At 37.5% G+C, this 18,335-nt stretch overlaps 1 protein-coding gene across 1 annotated transcript in view; it reads left to right on the top strand.

Annotated features, from left to right (window-relative positions):
• Nucleotides 1–18,335, top strand: part of ROBO1 (roundabout guidance receptor 1) — a gene marked incomplete at both ends in the record, with an annotated part of 515,624 nt that overhangs the window by 469,558 nt on the left and 27,731 nt on the right. Inside the window, 5 exons of the mRNA XM_080612700.1 lie at nucleotides 384–505; nucleotides 3,981–4,152; nucleotides 11,640–11,837; nucleotides 15,208–15,234; nucleotides 17,868–17,910. Coding sequence (XP_080468826.1) covers nucleotides 384–505; nucleotides 3,981–4,152; nucleotides 11,640–11,837; nucleotides 15,208–15,234; nucleotides 17,868–17,910 — 562 coding nt within the window. The remainder of the gene's footprint in view (nucleotides 1–383; nucleotides 506–3,980; nucleotides 4,153–11,639; nucleotides 11,838–15,207; nucleotides 15,235–17,867; nucleotides 17,911–18,335) is intronic.

The following is an 18,335-nucleotide window of genomic DNA, read 5'->3' as shown; positions in this document are numbered from 1 at the left end:
TATCATTCTATTGATATCAGTTTATAGAGTTTAGTTTTCAAAACTGTTGATCCTAGTTTAGATGATTTGAGACCAGTGAGGAATTCAGTGCTTGGGACTGCGACATCTAGGTAGTGGGTACCTGAGTTTAGAGAGTCTGGTGATGAGCTTGACTTACCCTATCCTGTACAGCAACACTGCAGCAGGACTCAGGAGCCTGGTAGCAGTTTCACATTGCTTTCCTTCTGTGTCATTTTGTCTTGTGGGCAATGGGCAACAACTGCCCTCAGTGAGGGGGTTGAAGCATAGAAGAATGCATTTGTGTAGCCCAGAAACCATCTCCCTGTTACAAAAACCCACTTGTGCATGTAATGAACTTACCTTCACTCCTTCTTTCCAAACAGCTCCTAGCGCTCCACCTCAGAGTGTTTCAGTAACTAAGAACGATGGGAATGGAACGGCAATTGTGGTCACCTGGCAGCCACCCCCAGAGGACAACCAGAACGGGATGGTTCAAGAATATAAGGTACTGCTGTCATGCCTTGATCCCCTGCCATGGGGGCTATTGGCCAGGTAGTGACAGGTTGGGTTGTTCGTGGATGCTTGGCTCCATCTACTGGTTAGTCAAAGCAAATGAGATAGAAAATTGTTTGACTCAAACTTCATATTTGGTAATTCTGACTGATAGAAAGCAATTAAAACAGCATCCATAAATCAAAGCAAAGGGTCAACCCTTTTAATTAAAACAACTGCCTTCTTGCCTTCATTATAACTTGAGAAATACATACACAAGTAGAGAGGGAACTGTACCTGTTTGAGAACCGTTTTGTGACTCAAAGACATTGGCCGAAGTAGTAAATATAAACAGGCTTAATAAGTTGAAAAGCTCAGGGATAATAATTAACAGTGTTAAGATCTGAGTTAAATTATGTGTAACTGGGTAGTTAAAATAAATGGAAAACTTTCAAGTAAAGAATGTGCTTGTGTAATAATAAATGCATTTAGTGCATAGAAATTTTTCTCTTGTTTCACACAAACACAGTGCTCATTATGTTATTTAATTTTTAACAAATTTTAAGTACATTATAAATTATATGTGACATTTGTTTAGTATCATACACTATATTTATTTTCAGTTCAAATTGTTTTGCAAGAATTTGCATAGCAAAGTAAGTAAGGATAATTTTTTCTAAGCAAGCTACGGCCATTTTAAGTGTCTCCTTGTGGAAATCAAATAAGCTTTATAGTTACAGAGAGGTTTCAGTCTCCTGCAAATGTGCATTACTGAGAAAATCTTTCAAATGAGCATGTCTTGGCTCTTTTTCAGGTCAAGACGCTGGGCTATAGGCATGTATTCCCAGCCATCAAAAGTCATTCTGCTTCTCATTCTGGTTGGTTTTCTTTTTCCTCAGTAGAAATGCGAAAGGGAAGAGATCACTAAGCTTCATGGTCAATTTAGAATAATAAAATGCCTTTCAAAACCTGTCAACTGGTAAAAAAATCAGTTTATGGCTTAGTTTCAGATATATAATGTAGTTGGAAAAAAAATACTTGCAAAGTTATTTTATCTAGAGGCAGACCTTGAGCTGAAGAGATGGAATTATTTCCATCAAGAAACTGCATCAGAGGAATGTTAAGGTTGTAAGGACAAAACAATAAAAGTCAGGAATTTCATGTGGATATAATACCTAACATACCTCATAGCATTCAGAGGCAATAGGTTACCAGGTATTAGGAGCAAGTGTCTTATAGTGCTAGTGTAGCAGTAGATGGCACACTGGCACATTTTACGTCTATGTTTATTGTGTAAATGCCATTATTTTCCTTTGTGCTTTTCACCGTGGATAGAAAACAAGCGCAATAAATATGCATGTAGTTGCTATTTAGGTTGCTATCTGAAATTAATATTTTTGTCTAAAAACTAAATAAATGCAGAACCAGTGATTTAAGATTAAAAATAATAACAAGATAATCCAAATAGAAGTCTTGTAAAACCTTCTCTTTTTTTCTTCCTCTTTGTTTTTCGTTCTGCTATGTTTTCTCCCAGGAAAAAAAGGTACATATGTGTGGGGAATTCTTTGTTTTCTCAGCAACTCAGATATAAGGCAAGAGTGTATCCACTTTATTTAAAAGATAAAATAAGTAGGAAGTAGGATACCATCTTAACTGAAGTGTCAGTAGCACATACAAAAAGCTAGAAGTTCAAATCACAGCAGCAGTCATTCCTTCCTTCCCTAGCACGGTTAGAAATTCCCTTGTTATACAATTCTTTCTTCACTTATGTGTCTATTATAATGTGGATTCCTCCTTTCTTCATGTTATTGTAAAAGTTTGTTTTCGCCTGCCTATTTATGTGTACAATCAAATACAGTATAGCAAGTACTGAACAACATGATGTTTAACCTACCATTCTTGTTTTGTGAATTTCTCTATATGTTTGAGGGCCTAAGAAGAAAACAGTTTTATGAATTAATAGTGCATAGTTACAAGTACATAATAAATTGCTTTTATTGTTTGCACATAAAACCATTGTACGTGGTGGCAGTTGCAATTTCTGGGAAACTGATGTAAGTCAAAATACAGATTTAAATCTTTTGTTCCTCACTTTGTTGAGTTCTTATTTACATAAAAGGATTTTCATGGACTTAAGAGCAATATTACTAATAATTATGCTACTACTGACTAAAACAGTCTCTCCATAGCATCAGAACATAAAAAATTATATTCTCTTTGTGCATTCTGACCTGCTCTGCAGCAGCAGTTATGTATATGCTGTGTTGGGATTCTGTTTCAGAGAAGCTGAAAATACATTTCAGATCCTCAGTGTCCCACTAGCCCAGTTTGAGGGTCTTGGAATGTCCTGAAGGTGGAATAAAATTCCCCGGTGTCCAGGGGGAAAGTACTGTATAGAAAGGGCCTAGCAGTTGTTCTATATGTGTAACTCTAGCTTACTCACTTGGCAATCTCCACAGCAGCAGAATTACATTAGGGATTAAGAGCAGCTATCTGCATGCTAAATCTTCTAGGAGCTCCATATGTCAAAAGCAAAATCTTCCCTCGTGTGTCAACACAGGTTCAGAAATGCTGCTGTTCTCAGGAAAGTTTGCTTCTTTACAGATAAAGTACTGAATCTAACTAATTTAACTTTCTGGCTAAATATTCATCGGACAGTAATGCATTTGTGGAAAGGGAGTAAAGAGGAAATCAACACAGCTTCCTCAATTTTCTAGCAGATCTAGATTAGCTGCTGCTTCTCTTTTAACAGCAGTTGGCAGTTCAGCCGTACTCTTACAAGCATTTGCCACATCAATAGTGCAGGCCTAAAGAGGTGAAAATACCTAATCATATTGTTTTTCCCAATCATTTAATATCATTGATGTAATTTATAAAGTGATGAATTAAAGTCATTTAGACCTGTGTCCTGATCTCAACTAAAAATTAGATCAGATATCATGCTGCTGTCTGTCAATAGAAGGTGGCATATTACTCAATCACAGCCTCTTGCTGCCTTTTCTTTTATCAAAAGGTAATGTTTGGATTCCAGCATGACATCAGTTCTCTTGTGACATCATGTGATGACAGACTTGCTCTTGCGCTTGAGTGAAGAAAGCCTTTCTTGATAAGCAATTGCTGAACAAGAGAATTGCAAATTCATTTAACGGAATGCTCTTACTTTGTTGTTTATGTGAGCAATTCTTGACTTCCCTTATTTGTTCGGAGTTACTAATGCTTTTAATTTTATTAGCACTGATGTCACTGGCTGAACTGCAAATGAATTACAATAAACCCATCAAATAACTTTAATAGTTGCAGCTGCTCTTTGAAACTAGTATCTTTTCAGCATTCATACCATGCCTAGGACAGCAATCCATAACTGCAGATGTTAGTGACAAAATGTAAATTTCTGTATCCAGCAGATAGGATGTGTCATCCTTCCTTCTACTTACCCTTTGGTGCTGGATTTTGAACATCTACACATACCATATGCTTACTTCCTGCAGGTTTGGTGTCTTGGCAATGAAAGTCGATACCATATAAACAAGACGGTAGATGGTTCTACCTTTTCTGTAGTCATCCCCTCCCTAGTTCCTGGTATTCGATACAGCGTGGAAGTGGCAGCAAGTACTGGGGCAGGACCTGGAGTGAAAAGCGATCCTCAGTTTATCCAATTAGGTAAGCATGCTGGTAATCCTACCTATTGGTTTCAGTGATTTTTGTTTGTTTGCTTTTGTCTTTTATGGCACCAGAAATACCTTCAAGACAAGTGAAATAGATAGTGTTACTTGATCTTTGGAATAGCAGGTTTTGACATTTCTGTTCTTAAACTTGCCGTAGAACTGTATTCTAAAGATGGGATTATAACAACACAAGTTTTTTTTGGGTCTTCCAATTCAGCAGTGCTGCTTTTTGGTTACTGATTTTTCAAAGTGAATTCGCACACATAAGACTAGTGTAATAAAACATGTAGGGGAGTATGAATTCCTGAGTGTTGGCTCAGGGTATAATCTGTCTTGATTAGATTTCATCTTTATTAGGCAAAAAAGCATGCTAAAATTAGGCACAATAAATATCAGCTATGTGTGAAAGTTAGTAAATAACCCGAGTACAGGAAAAAAAGGTATGCAGGTGACTGACAGCAATCTTGACCTCCTAACTTTGTTTACACCAAACATCTCTCTGTCGTACATGCAGATCAGGGGCATTGCTCTTGGGTGTGCTTGAAAGAAACGCATCTTTGCTGTTGGGTAGCTGAAGATTATTTAAAGTAGATTTAGTTATAACTACATGTTGCCTTACCAGTATGCCTCTATTAAAGTGCCTTATCATTTCAGTGTATTGTGAAAGCAAACTTACCATGTTACTTTGGACTTTATGTCCTGTCCATTTCTGTGTCATTAGTAGGTCTTCCTTGTTATTTCACTATTTCTATTTTTAAAACTATAATTACTGCATGTGAAAATAAAACTAAAAGATGAATATAATCTCTGGAAAATTACATGTATGTTTCCTTGGCTATTAAAATGAAGGTCATCTTTAACTTATTTACCTTATATAGGCATATGATTTCTCATTATATTAATAGAGATTTTACAGCAAAATTGCATTTTGTTGTATATATTGCATGTATAAATATTCCATTTATACATGCAAGACCCCATAGTTATTTGTTGGATTGTTCTTTCCTACAGCCAGATACCATTCATAGCTTCCTACAGACAGCTTTCCAGTCATAGAATCATAGAATAGTTAAGGTTGGAAAGGACCTTAACATCACGTATTTCCAACCTTCCTGCCATGGGCAGGGATGCCTCACAGTAGTCAAAGTCAACTTTGTTCCATATGGCTTAGATTTTGAAAATTTGAAATTGATGAACCTTATGAGTATAAAATAACAGGGAAACCTCAATACTCAAAGCCTAAGATTTCATAATAATTTTTTTTCCTTTTTTCCCCCTTTTCTCAAATGAAAAGCTAAATGAAGGTGAATTTTGTAATGGAACTTAATCGCTTTGGGTTTTTGATAAGCGGAAAAGAAACAAGAGCCTGTCAGGATAAGATTTTTTGCCTGCATTCTGGGTTCCTGGCCTTAACTGACGCTATGTTAGAAAGCATGAAACAATCAAACCTCGGAGGGTGTTCAAGGAATCCATATATCACCTTGCCACTGGAGTTTGCTTTCATAGTCTGTACTGCTTGCTCGTAATTAGGTGGCATGGCCAAATCTACATATAGTGCGGTAAAAATCCCATAATTTGGCTGTTACATGGTAAAGACCTGGAGGCAGGAGCCTTGTGGAGATCCATGCCACCAGAAGCAGTACAAAGAAATGCCTAGACAGTGCTGCAGTACTTTTGGCAACTGCAGGAGGCTGCTGAAAATTAGTACTTAAATTTAAGGAGTTCCCTTTAGTAGCAGAGATGAACCTAAAATCATCAAAGCAGAAGAATGGCTGCAGTTTACCTAACTCTACCCTGTGTTATGCATTCGCCTACAGCCCCCGCAAGGAATCATTCTTAGTCCTTAGATGTGCTCCCGGCGCAGGGGTGGAGCAGACACTTGAGTGTTCTTTTAGCTCTTCTGAAGAAAGAAAATTAATCTGTTGATGTCATCAATTGGCACTTTTCACCAGCCATAAATTACATGGTTACAGAGAGAAGGAAGGGAGGCCAGGGAGGGGGAAGACAGAGGACTAAGGATGCTACTTTAAGAAAGTTTGAAAGAGTCCCAACTCCCTGTATCTACGTTCTCTAGGAACTGTGTGTTTGGCACTGACAACTTCAAGTTTCTGCATTTCTGCCGCCGATCCCCAACTATTCCTTCAGGAAATCTTCTCCTGATGTTTGAAATAGTACAGCCCTTAACTTTATGAGGTTTGGGGGGTTTTTTCTAACTAAAAATTCTATGTGTGCAAACAAGATATACTTTTTATGTAAGAACTTTTTGTTAAAATCGAACATCCGCCTCCTTTTAATGTGTTTTTCTTACAAAAATGTGAGACTAGGTTGTGATTGGCTCTGGAGCATCCAAAGAAGAGAGGTTTTTGCTCAGTGTTCCCTGCTTTTGCACAGCAACCTCATATTTGAGTCTGCGTGCTGTGGAGGGTGCTCCCAGGCTTGTGACTGTGAGAAAGGCCAGGGCAGAGTGTCAGCCAGGAAGGACAGGGAGGAGGAAGTTTCACATTCCAGAACAAGAGGGGAGGACAGGAGACATTAGATTCTCTGAGAGCTGAGGCGTGCAATCGCAGTCCCATGCATCAGCTGAGCTGTGATAAATGGCCTTGTGCACACACCTCACTTAACCCGTTACAGAGACAGGTACAAATTGTAAGCTCAAAGCTCTTTCATTTTCTGTGTCTCAGCTGACACAAAGCAGCTCACTGAGCCGTGGTACCAAAGACTTCCTGTGCCACCAGGGACAAGCTAACGATATATTTGCTCATTATTCAGAAACCACCTTTTAGTGTTTAAAATCATGAGTTCAACTGAAAAACCATGCATCTTAGAACACTTGGGGATTCTGAATCACAGAATCATAGAATGGGTTGGGTTGGAAAGCACTTCAAAACCCAGTTCCACCACCACCACCCCCTGCCATGGGCAAGGACACCTCCCACTAGACCAGGTTTCTCAAAGCCACATCCAGCCTGGCCTTGAGCACTGCCGGGGATGGAGTTTTCATCTTAGCTTTTAAATGACCTTTTAAAGCTTTCTGTGGAAGTCCAAGGACTGGAAAACTATTTGGTTTAAAGGAAAGTTGATATTTTACAATAAGACAGACTGCGAGAGCTTTGGTGTTAAGGAAAAAAAATCGTATTTCATGAGAGCTAGCCACAGCTCACTATTGTGTGCATATAATAGTGTGCTTTGGAAAATAAAATCATAGGAGTTTCTTGTCATGAAATTTAACTTCAGGACATTGGTAACAAAAATGCTCCATACAGGAAGGTGAGAATTATCATAACAAACTGTTTTTTGTTGGTATGAAGCCTGCCTTTTATACAATGATGGGATACTAACTAGGGTAGTTTGGCAGTATTACCTGTGCTTTTTGACAAATACGAAGTGAAATCAGAACATTGCAACATTTTGTTCAGGGTACCAGCTCGAAGAAGCCCCATAACTGCAGTTAATGTTACTCTTAAACACATTATTCATCAGACTATATGGTGTGCAGTTATTTATTGAGAGAAATCTGCATATTTATTGTAAATACTGAGTGCATTATTCAATCATTGGATGTCTCAAGTGTACGAAACACAGCAAAGTTTCATTGAGTCTTTATTATTCTAATTGCTTCTTTAGGAAATGTGATTTGTGAACTAGCTAGTGCGCCTTCAGGGATATTACTCTGTCAGCCCTTCAAGTACTTCTAGTGTGATGGTTGTAAGGTTTATTGGTATTTTTGTCTGGTGACCTGCAAATAACTCAAAGAAAGTAATTTTATTTTCCCTTGCGGTAAACCCTAACAAACCAGTTCAGTGCTGTCTCCTCAAACTGCATTTTATAAGATTGGAGCACAAAACCGGTATTTTTCCAGTTTTGGAAATGTATATAACTTGAAAGGATACAAACCAGCTTATTCCTAACCTGCTTTATCAGATAATTTTCATATTGCATCATGAACATATATGTGACAAAACACTCAGACATCATGTTGCAGATTCCAGGTGTTTTACAAGCTTTGAATTGCCAGAATTAGCAATGTCAACAGAACTTACTGTTTGTACATTTTCTACTGTTTTGTACATGTTCTACTATTGAATGTTTGTACATTCCTACTTATTGTTTGCACATTTTATATGCTATATGAGATAGGCATTTGGAAAAGTACTATGCCATAGTCTGTACATGTACAGGGCAAAGCTAAGGTTCCTTGCACACCTGTGAACCTGAATTTACTGCCTTTTTTTTTTTTTTATCTTTGGCATTCCAATCTTAATTGTGTATTAATCTTTTATTTAACATTTAACAACTTAAAATTTAGGTTTTACATGCTTCTTATTTATATGAATATTTAACATCAGAGAATTAGAGGCCTCAGTTCTTCTTGATGTAAATTCTAATTAGTTTGCATTGCAGTTTGAAACTTGGAGCTTCAGGAGAGTCAAATCACATAGCTTGTAAGCAATAGCCATAGCAACGTTATCTGTGATTAAAAAGAGAGCCCTCATCTTGGGGCAGAAGAAGGGATGAGTCACTGTGATAATATGCTGGTTTCAGGGAGTTACGGGATCAGCCTGCTCCAACAACTCTGAGGCATTTTCAAGTACATTAAATGCTGTGGCTGCTGCTCTGGCAGTAAGATGCACTTTGCCGTAGAATGTTTATGCTCACTTATTATTTTGGCATGTCTCCCCGAGGAGTGCAAGCAGGAACAGGAATGTTGATTATGAACCGTTTATATCTCAGTCAAAGCTTCCAGAAATTTCCTGGGATGAAGAAAAAGTACTTTTTTTAGTTCAAGAGCTTTTTTCCTGACTGATCAGTCAGGATCTCACAGCACTACTATGGAAGGAATATATGCCCTTCTCAAAGAAAGGCATCCAAGATAATGTTCCTGGAAATCCCCTTTGCTTTATATTTAGCGTACTTTATTTTTCTTAATTACAAGAGGAGCAGGGTCAAATGTGGCCTCTTGAAAGCCCTTCCATCTTCTTTTCTATGATGCTGTTTATATGACTGTACATGAACACATACGTATACTTCTCTTTATCGTGTGTCTAAATATATACCAGCTAATTTAATGTAAAGGTTCTAACAGTCCACCCAAATACAATGTGCCAAAAGCCTAATTTTTTAAAAGCAGCTACATTATTATGCTGTTCTTATGCTTGCAATAGCTAGCAAAATAATACCAGAAGACGAATCTTATTTAAAAATTAGAAGAATAAATGGTCAAAGAGACTCTTTAGTATTTTAGTATCTTCAGACATTTATTGTCTGAGCAACGTATGCATTGACTGTTTGTATACATAAAAGTACCATCTTTCTATATGGCTGAATTGTTGACATATTTAAAAAGCATTCTTATCTGGCTTTTGAGTTTGTCATCATTTCCCCCCTGCCCCCCCCCCCCCCCCGAATTTATTTTTTTAAATACATATATTGAAAGGATTAAAGAAAAATCATTGATCAGTCTTCTAAATTTATTCAGGACCATAGGTTCTGCAAATATCTTTTGTTTTACTCTATTAAGACATACAAGGTAGTGTAGCTGTTCAAAAATACAGGAATCTTTCATTTCGAAAAGTGACTGATGATTCAAGTTTTCATATCTTAATATGGCCTCAGCTGCAAAGAGACAAAAGACGAGAGAGAGTGACAGATTTAATTCATTGGTCACAGCCTACTTTATACATCTAAGCCCATCTGTCCACTTGTGTGGAACTTCAGTTGGCTGTCTCCATAAACTCTGAAGCAACCCATCTTAACCTTGCACAAACAGGCATGAAATCTATAAACCCAGCAGGCACAGAGGGTATATTAGAAAAAAAAGAATGAGTCTGCCTGGTGAACTTTCAGACGAGGCAGCACCTTAGGATCATGGGAGATAAAGGGACCTGAAAAATGAAATATGATTTCAATAAAGTAGCAGTTAAAGGTGCTGGTGATTCCTTGGCAAAACAGGCATTTGACCTTGATGTCGCAAAACCTGAAATTTGGAATTCTTCACTGGAAGAAGCTGTAATGAATTTAATCATTTCCCATTGAAAAAGGTATCATTTTCCAGAGGAGGTTTGTTATTTGTATCGTTTTGATGCCATCTCCTGTTTGTACTGTGATTTCTTTTATTTCAGTTGTATTTTGGCATAATGTGAGACACGTCATAAAAAAATAAAATAAAAACCTATTCACTGTTTAGTTCGCAGGGAAAAAGTATAATTTTTTAAGTGAATAGGTTTTCATTTCTCATATAGTTTATATTAGTAGAATTAAAACCAGCACCTTTCTTCTTAAAACACGAATCTCTCATTCTGAATCTGATCTCACCACCCATAGTAAAAAGCGACTAACTGTTGGATTCACACCAGAGTAAAAATGGGTATTTCAGAGTTGTGGAATGTGTAAAACAATATCCGCTCTGAGTAAAGGTTTCGAATTCTTGCCCTCACCCTGTGCAGTAATGAAATTTCCAGTAAGCGCTCGCTGTAGTGGTGAAAAATCAGTAAGGCAGCATTGTGTCTATGAGTTGCTTCATTTCAGTTAGGAAGCATTGGTCACTAACTGAATATCCTTACTGCTGCTCATAGAAGGGTCTTGCAGAAGTTCAGTACAGAAAAAGCAGAAGACACTGATTCTTGCATGTGCTTTCTCTACAAAAAAAAATAAAAATATAAATAGTGTGTAGAAAAAAATACATGGTCTTTATTTTGATGTGGGATATGTAAGGAGAAGCTGTTTTTGAAAAGGTCTGCTTGTTCCTTAATAATGAGACTGTTTGATTATTTTAACCAATTCCTAACTCAATTTTTAGTTACCCTTCTTCAACCACATCAAGAGGCAGGATTGGTTATTTTGTACTGCTTTATGTCCTTTGAAGTATTTAGTCTTTTTTAATTGAGGTCAAAGTGAGAGACTGCAAAGAATACATTAGACTGTAATACAAGATTTAAGTCATCTGTCAGGAACTGCTAAATTAAAATGTAGCCCTCAGCCCATCCTCATGTGAATGTACTCTGAATTTGTAATTCTTCTGTGATTTTCAGTTGTGAGAGTGGATGTTTAAGTAGCTGTTTTCTACCCATTTGCAGAGCTCAGGGAACAGACTATGCATGTTTCATATTTGAGCTTTCTTCTCCTTGCTGTGTTCTTTGCTGACTTTCAGAATAGTTTTTTGAAGCTGCTGTTGCTTTGCTAAAATTAAAATTAAAAACAAAATAGCAGCCCACACGTTTGGCATTTTTTGAACCTCACTATTTGTGTGTCTAGTGGACTGATTTCAGCGGGGTTTATAAGCAAACAAATGTCAATGTAGTTGGAGTTACCTGTCTTGTATGGAAAACAAGCCATTTCTATCTAGACCTGCAAAAGGATTTTTGAAGAGCAGCCTTTAGGATTTTACCCTGAAAAACTGGACTGTGATTATGTCAGTTCTCTTCATGCTGTCCTTGACAGTTGCTTATTCAAATTAATGGGCTATTCTGCATGTCTTTTTTTCAGATTCTCATGGAAACCCCGTGTCTTCAGAAGATCAAGTGAGTTTAGCCCAGCAGATTTCCGATGTAGTAAAGCAACCTGCCTTCATTGCTGGAATTGGTGCAGCTTGTTGGATTATCCTTATGGTCTTCAGCATCTGGTTATATCGCCACAGGAAGAAGCGAAATGGACTCACTAGTACTTACGCTGGTATTAGAAAAGGTGCCGTATTATATATTTCAGGCCACTGGCTGCTGAATGCGTGTTTATTGGCTATTTTACTTTATCATCAGTCTCTTGTTCTTCTGAGAGTCGATGCAGGAATTATGAAATCACTTCATTACTTTCAGGCAGTGTGGATCAGGAGCCAATGCAGAGAGCAGCAGTGTGTTAAAACCCAGCTTTAAAGCATAAACTTTTAGCAAAATACTTAGACTGGCTATTCGTAAAGATACTCCTATAAATGAGTAATGTAAACATGGATTTAAGGCTGGGAGCTTCCCGTATGCCCTTGCTACCTGATACTCTGCCATCTGAAAAGGTGCCAAATGGATGGTAGTTCATTGTCCTTCTTGTTCGGTCCTTTGCTTGCTGCTGAGAGCACTAACAGTGGTGTACATTACAGTAACGCTTTTGGTGTGTGTACTTGAATTTCCTTGTGTTCTGGGGGAATGTGGTGAGGTGGCTCTTAGTCAATATTACTTTCTGGTGTCAATAGTACTTTCCAAGAGTCTTTCATAAATGTTATTTTGAGACCCTTTTGCTGGGACTGGATTCTGGGGCTGTCACATCTTGCATCTGCGTTCAGTTAGAGTGGCAGCAGAAGGACTAACTTAAAGCACTCTTTGTTTTCAGGTATATCAGATTATCGGTGCGCAGGCAGTGCTTTACAGGATACTCTGTGACAGGCAAAACTAGAATCTCTACCTGGAAGACCTTCTGGAGTAAAAGCTTGATTTCTCCTGATTGAATAATCTGTTGATTAAATCCCAAAGTTAAAGCTGAGTTCAATAAGCTGCAGTTCATTTTGTCTCAAAGGAGTACCTCATAGGCACTCACAGAGTGAGAACTGTAAATTCTGGAATTAATCAGAAAATGGGAGATCCTGCTTTCGAAAGAATTGAGGGAGAATGTTTGACATTTAGCAATCAAAAGATAGACCTAGGCTTAAAAGGTACACATATCTTAATGTATGAAAGGTGTCATGAGATTATATTCTTCAGTCACTTCAAAAGTGAATGTGTGATGAGCAGGATGGATATGCAAATATAACACAAATGTTTTTAAATATTACCAGTGTCTTGCTATGAAAATGAAGCAGCGCTAAAAATAGCAAGTGAGGGAGTGGAAACATGGAAATAGTTCTGGACTGTTGCAAAGTGTAAGTGCCCTCTGTGCTATTAGAGTGTCCATGCTGACAGTAGACTTTAGGCACAGTGGTTGTAGCAGAGTCATAACCACAGAAATCAGGGATGAATTTCATCTTTGGTTTTGTTCTTCTAGCATTTCTTAGATAGAACAAACTGCTGCATTGGCCTGCGCTGTTTTGTTTTACTAATAGCATGCTGCCATACTGCCTTTCTACAGTTCTATCAAACTAACATTGCTATGCTTTCAGCAGTACCTATGATTAAGCAAAAGGCATACAATTTGTCCTTAAAAAATGGTTACTTTAATGACATCAGCTATTGTTCAAAACAGCTGTGTTTTTCAGTATCTGTAAAAATATCTTCTGTGTCATTTGTTGGGGATTTTAATGAAAATACACAGAAAATTAAGGTCTGCATCTCCATTATCAAGTATTCTTCAAGAAGAAAATCCGTCTTTAGTGAAATATAAATTGCAAAGTAGTTTGCCACTCTGCAGTGCATCGAGTCATCACTGCAAGCCCAAACTTTCTTCACTCTTGCATTTATTTCCTTATTTATATATTTAGCTTCAGGCCTGACATCTGTTAAAATACTTCACTACTCCCACACATACATACAGCGCTCTTACACGCTCAGAAGAGTTTATTAATAGAAGCTCTGAGAGTTTAGTTGTTCTTCCGTGCGGTAGCAATAAAGCTGTCTTTTAGTTGAACCTCTGTTCATCTGCTCCTGTGTTCCTTAAGAAACAAAACTAGGTTTAGTACTTAGCTCACAAAAGAGTAATGAGACAGTAGTTTAAGATTTTTTTTTTCATGTCCTTGTGATTGCAAATTAATTTTGGGACACTTGATTCTCCTTTGAATAGCTCTGGTTTAAATGCACCTTCTATTTTAATGAAAGCTTGTTACTATGGTTCTTCATTTTTGAATGTAGCTAAATTAAACTTGACTGTGTGAAAGAGCCTAGCTCAAAGAAAACACAATGGAATTCCCAAGATAAAGAGCTGTGCTACAAATGAAGCCTGAATCAGGCAAATGCTCAGAGGTTTTTCTTTTTTTGCTTAGTGTCATATCCCTGGAGATAAATTGGCTTGCTAAAAGAGAAGGAAAAACTACAGCATATATCCTAAATTACAGCAACATACTCTGGACTGCCCCCAAACATCAGAGTTGTAAAAATTAAATGAAGCAGTTATTCTCTTAGCCAGAACTGTTTCTGTTCCAGGTTTGCTGATCAAATTCTGTCTCAAGGCTCCTTTCAGTGAATATTTTATTGTTTCTCTTACATCTGGCTTGGATGTCATGAGATCAAAAAGGGCAATGTTAGCCTTTTTCTGCCCATCAGTGGTAGAAAAACTATACTGTCTTGTCAACAGGAGGGGGAGCATGTGCTAATAGGAAGAGCAAATGCTGGTGCTCTGCCTTTGGATGAGAGACCCTATTGATCCGAAGAGGATTTATAGTAGCTGTGAGAGTGAAGATTGTCAAGCAATGTCATTGTTCCGCTGTTAACCTTTCCCTCTTAAAGCTGAGGGTTGAAAGGTAGAAAGGTGTTACATCTAGGGAGATCTTTTACCTTTTTTTTTTCTGATTATTTAAGAAAGAGAACAACTCTGTTTAACAGTCTCATCTATGAAAACAAAAATTAATTGCTGCAGTAGATTTTAGTGCCTTCATTGCAATGAGAGTTGGTGCCATTCTTGATTCAGAGACAGTAAAACAGCAGTTCTCTTTGTTCCTTTATATGATTATTATTTCCTTACTGAATACTTAAGTGTGCCTATTAGTTCAGTGTAATGAGCATTTGCTTAGTGAACTGCAGATAATATTCAATAGGACCTTGATAAGGCTTTGTTAAGGAATTTGTCATTCTGCATTCTAAAATGATTAACAGTGTGGGGCTCTTGTTTGTGCTAGGATTTTCAGAACAGCTTATAATACCAAACTGAGGGGAATTTGAAAGGCTAAGCCACATTCTAGTCCCCTCAAGAGTACCATAGAATATCAAGCTTATTTTTTTTGTTCAGAATAATACCTGCAAAAACAGGCTTCTTTTTGAATTGCAAATTTCATTTTATTTCTGTACCAATGTCACTGAACTACTGGGTTAGTTATATACATTTGTTTTATGTTCAGCTGTCTGCTAGATTTATACTAATGTGGTATGTTTCCCTTTCTCTCTTCAGCTTAATAACCAGTTTGTATTTTGTTTTGATTTTTCAGTCCCGTCTTTTACCTTCACACCAACAGGTATATATTTGCACTTTTCCCCTCTTCTTTGTTCCTTTAGCATGTGTTTGTGGTACTGTTTTCTTTTTCTGACATAACCAGCCCAGCTGTTCTGCAGGGTTTTAAAACAGATTCATTAATGACAGGTATCATTATTTTGTTCTCTAAGTAGTGTATATTTCCTTTGTAGCTGACATCTGTGTGTACCATTTTGTAGTATACCATGTAATGCAAGCATGCCATTTTGTAGCATGATCCCATCAACCTGGTCTCTCTTCTTGCATATTACAATGGAGTACTGTGGCCTTCTGCATCTACTGCTACAAAAGGTGCTTCTGATGGAGGAGGAGCGACTTTGCAGAGCCCAGATGCTGACTTGAAAGGGATTCAGTGGGATTATAGTTAAGGAAACATTTGCTTTTCTTTCCTCTGAATCTGCATTAATCCAGAGCCCTAGGAGTTGCTTGCTTTGAAAGATACAGAAAATCAAACTGTTGCAGCAGTTAGATTTCTTTGCTTGCTACCTTAAACTGTATTTGTGCTCAAAAAATATAAAATAATCATCCTGTTCTACATAAACGGGGTAATTTCATTTTCAGAATGGGTCTAAGATCATTCTATGTTTCTTTTTGTTTGGAAATGTACAAAATATAACCTGAGCCACAGCCCGCCAAAATCTGTGAGAGCCTTTCTGTTCTCTAGAGCTGACCTGCAGTCGGTCCCATGGTTTAGCAGCTGAGTGGTTTTTCCTCTACAGTAGATAAAATTCGAAACATTCAGTACCCACCAGTATACTGCATTACTTTTAGCTACAGCCTGAGTGGACAGACAGGTTGCTTTTTCCTCCTTTGTTCTAAATCCCTTATTTTCACAAGAGTTCTATGAGACTTGGTGGCATATCCAGGCACGATAAAACCCACCTGCCCCCTCCTGTGCGCACTCAAAATCAGCAGTGCACTGCCCTGGCCTCTGTGCAACAGAGTTACATCCTTCCAAGTTGGACCACAGGTGAAGCAATCTCATGTCTGCCTGCATTCATCCACACAGACCTAGTAGTAATGGGTTAGATTCTTATCCACGTGCTTTTTGTCCCATTGAATAGTATCTCGTTTCAAAAGTTATCCTGTTACGTTCGGTGGAGTTGCTTACTGTTTGACATGAGTCAGAGAGGCCCTTAGTGTTTGTGAAGTCCTTTGAGATCCATGGTGGAGACTAGTTCAAACTATTATTATTATGCTGTCACTTCAGTTGGCTTAACAGAGGGCTTCTATTGCAGTCACAATAGTAGCATACTATGGAAATTCTGCAGAGGTTGGTAGGTTAGGTGACATATATTTTCTCAGATGGATTCTTAGCATTAAAAGAAAACATCAGGATTCCTTAAGATATAGCAGAGCTGCAAAATAAATAGCACTGAGATTTTCAAAGAAGAAATTAGAGAAAACATGAAGCATGTAAAACATGTAAACGGGGGCAGAAGATCCTTTTTCAACCCAGGATCCCACTCATTAGTTCCATTTCAATGGAACCACACCCTCGTCTTTAGCATTACCTATAGCAAAAGACTTACCTGTAGCAATGCATCCTCCAGTTTAATCCTGTTATTGTAATCACTGCCAGCATTTATCTCTCTCTTGCAGACTCCCAGTTTGGAGTTCTTCTAAAGAGCAGAATTTGGCTGCTTTTTTTCAGCACATTCCTAGTTGGAAAATGTAGAATCCATCAGCATTTGCAGGGAGGCAATCTCCTTAACTCTTTGCCAAACCCAGTGCAAACCTGCAGAATTTACGGCACTGTTTCTCAGGCATTTTCATCCTAAAAACTAACTTTTCAACCATGACGCTTCCCATGAAGGATATGCAATCCATGCCAACAAATTAATGCATGTGGACATCCACTTTGTTAATGTCTATGCTTCTAAAATGCTAGCAAAACTGTTCCTTCTAATTTAGGAAGTGCTCTTTATGCCAGACATATTTTGCCAGGATTGTTCTTTTAAATTTTCATATTAAAAAGCATAATTTCTAAATCCAATTGTAAAATGTTGTAAAATGTTATAAAATGTGAAGCTTCTGTGGACTTTTAGAGCGTGTTTGTTCCATGAGTGTAGTGGAGTAGCATTCAGAAAGAGCAAGTGTTTTCACGGTACATTCAGCTGTAATGAACCATTGTTTCCATTGGAAGAAAGGCCTGTTATAGAACCATGATACCTTTTAATCTTACCAAAGTAATAAGGTAGAGCAAAGCTTTAACATCTAGCCATTCATGAAACAAATATATGACCTAAATTCTTCCACAGAGTAACTCTACTGAAGTCAGCAGAGTTATGTTAAGTTCAACCTGATGTATGGCTTCCTGCTTTCTTTAAGTGATACATGTGTGTGTTTGTGTTATTCAGAACAGAACTGAAATGTATAACTTTGTTGAAGCTAAGACTAGCAGTTATCAAGCAACACTAGTCCTATGTCTAAACTCATATTTGAAGGAATAGCTTGCAGAATGAGACTCAGAACTAATGTATATACAATGCACGTTTATTGTGTTAGCTAAAATGAAGCAAAGGCAAATTTAATACTATTTAAGGAGTCTGGGGTTTTATGCAAGGAATCTACGTTTTTTAAATTATTTCCCTTTTTTATCTTTAACTATTTCAGTAACGTATCAGAGAGGAGGAGAGGCCGTAAGCAGTGGAGGCAGGTAATTATGTGCTTTATTTTTAAAGCTCTAAATTGTGTGCAACTAAAGGGTGTCAGGAGTGCTATTGTCCTTGTAAGTGATGGCAGAATAATCGCTTACAGAGATATGTTTTAATTTATTATATTAATTGATACATTTTGGCCATATACTTTTCTGTTCAGAAGGAGGATATATGGTTTGAATTTTTGGGCTGATTTCTAACGAATGAGTTGTAATATTTTCAGCTTTGTTAACCTGTAAAAACTGCATCTCAAAGAATGAGCAGCAGAGGGAGCACTTTAACTTCAAAATAAAGACCTGGCTTACCAGCTGATTAAGGAAATAAAAGTAATTAAGTCTTGGCATTTATGAGGATTAAGAAATATAGCTGCTTCCCAAACACTACAAAGAAAGAAAATGTTTATTGGGAAAAATTGCTGAAGACA

Source organism: Psittacula echo, assembly GCF_963264785.1.
Source record: "Psittacula echo genome assembly, chromosome: 3".
Classification (NCBI taxonomy): Eukaryota; Metazoa; Chordata; class Aves; order Psittaciformes; family Psittacidae; genus Psittacula; species Psittacula echo.
The sequence above is the reverse complement of the archived record's forward strand: the minus strand, read 5'-3'. Positions and strand labels throughout refer to the sequence as shown.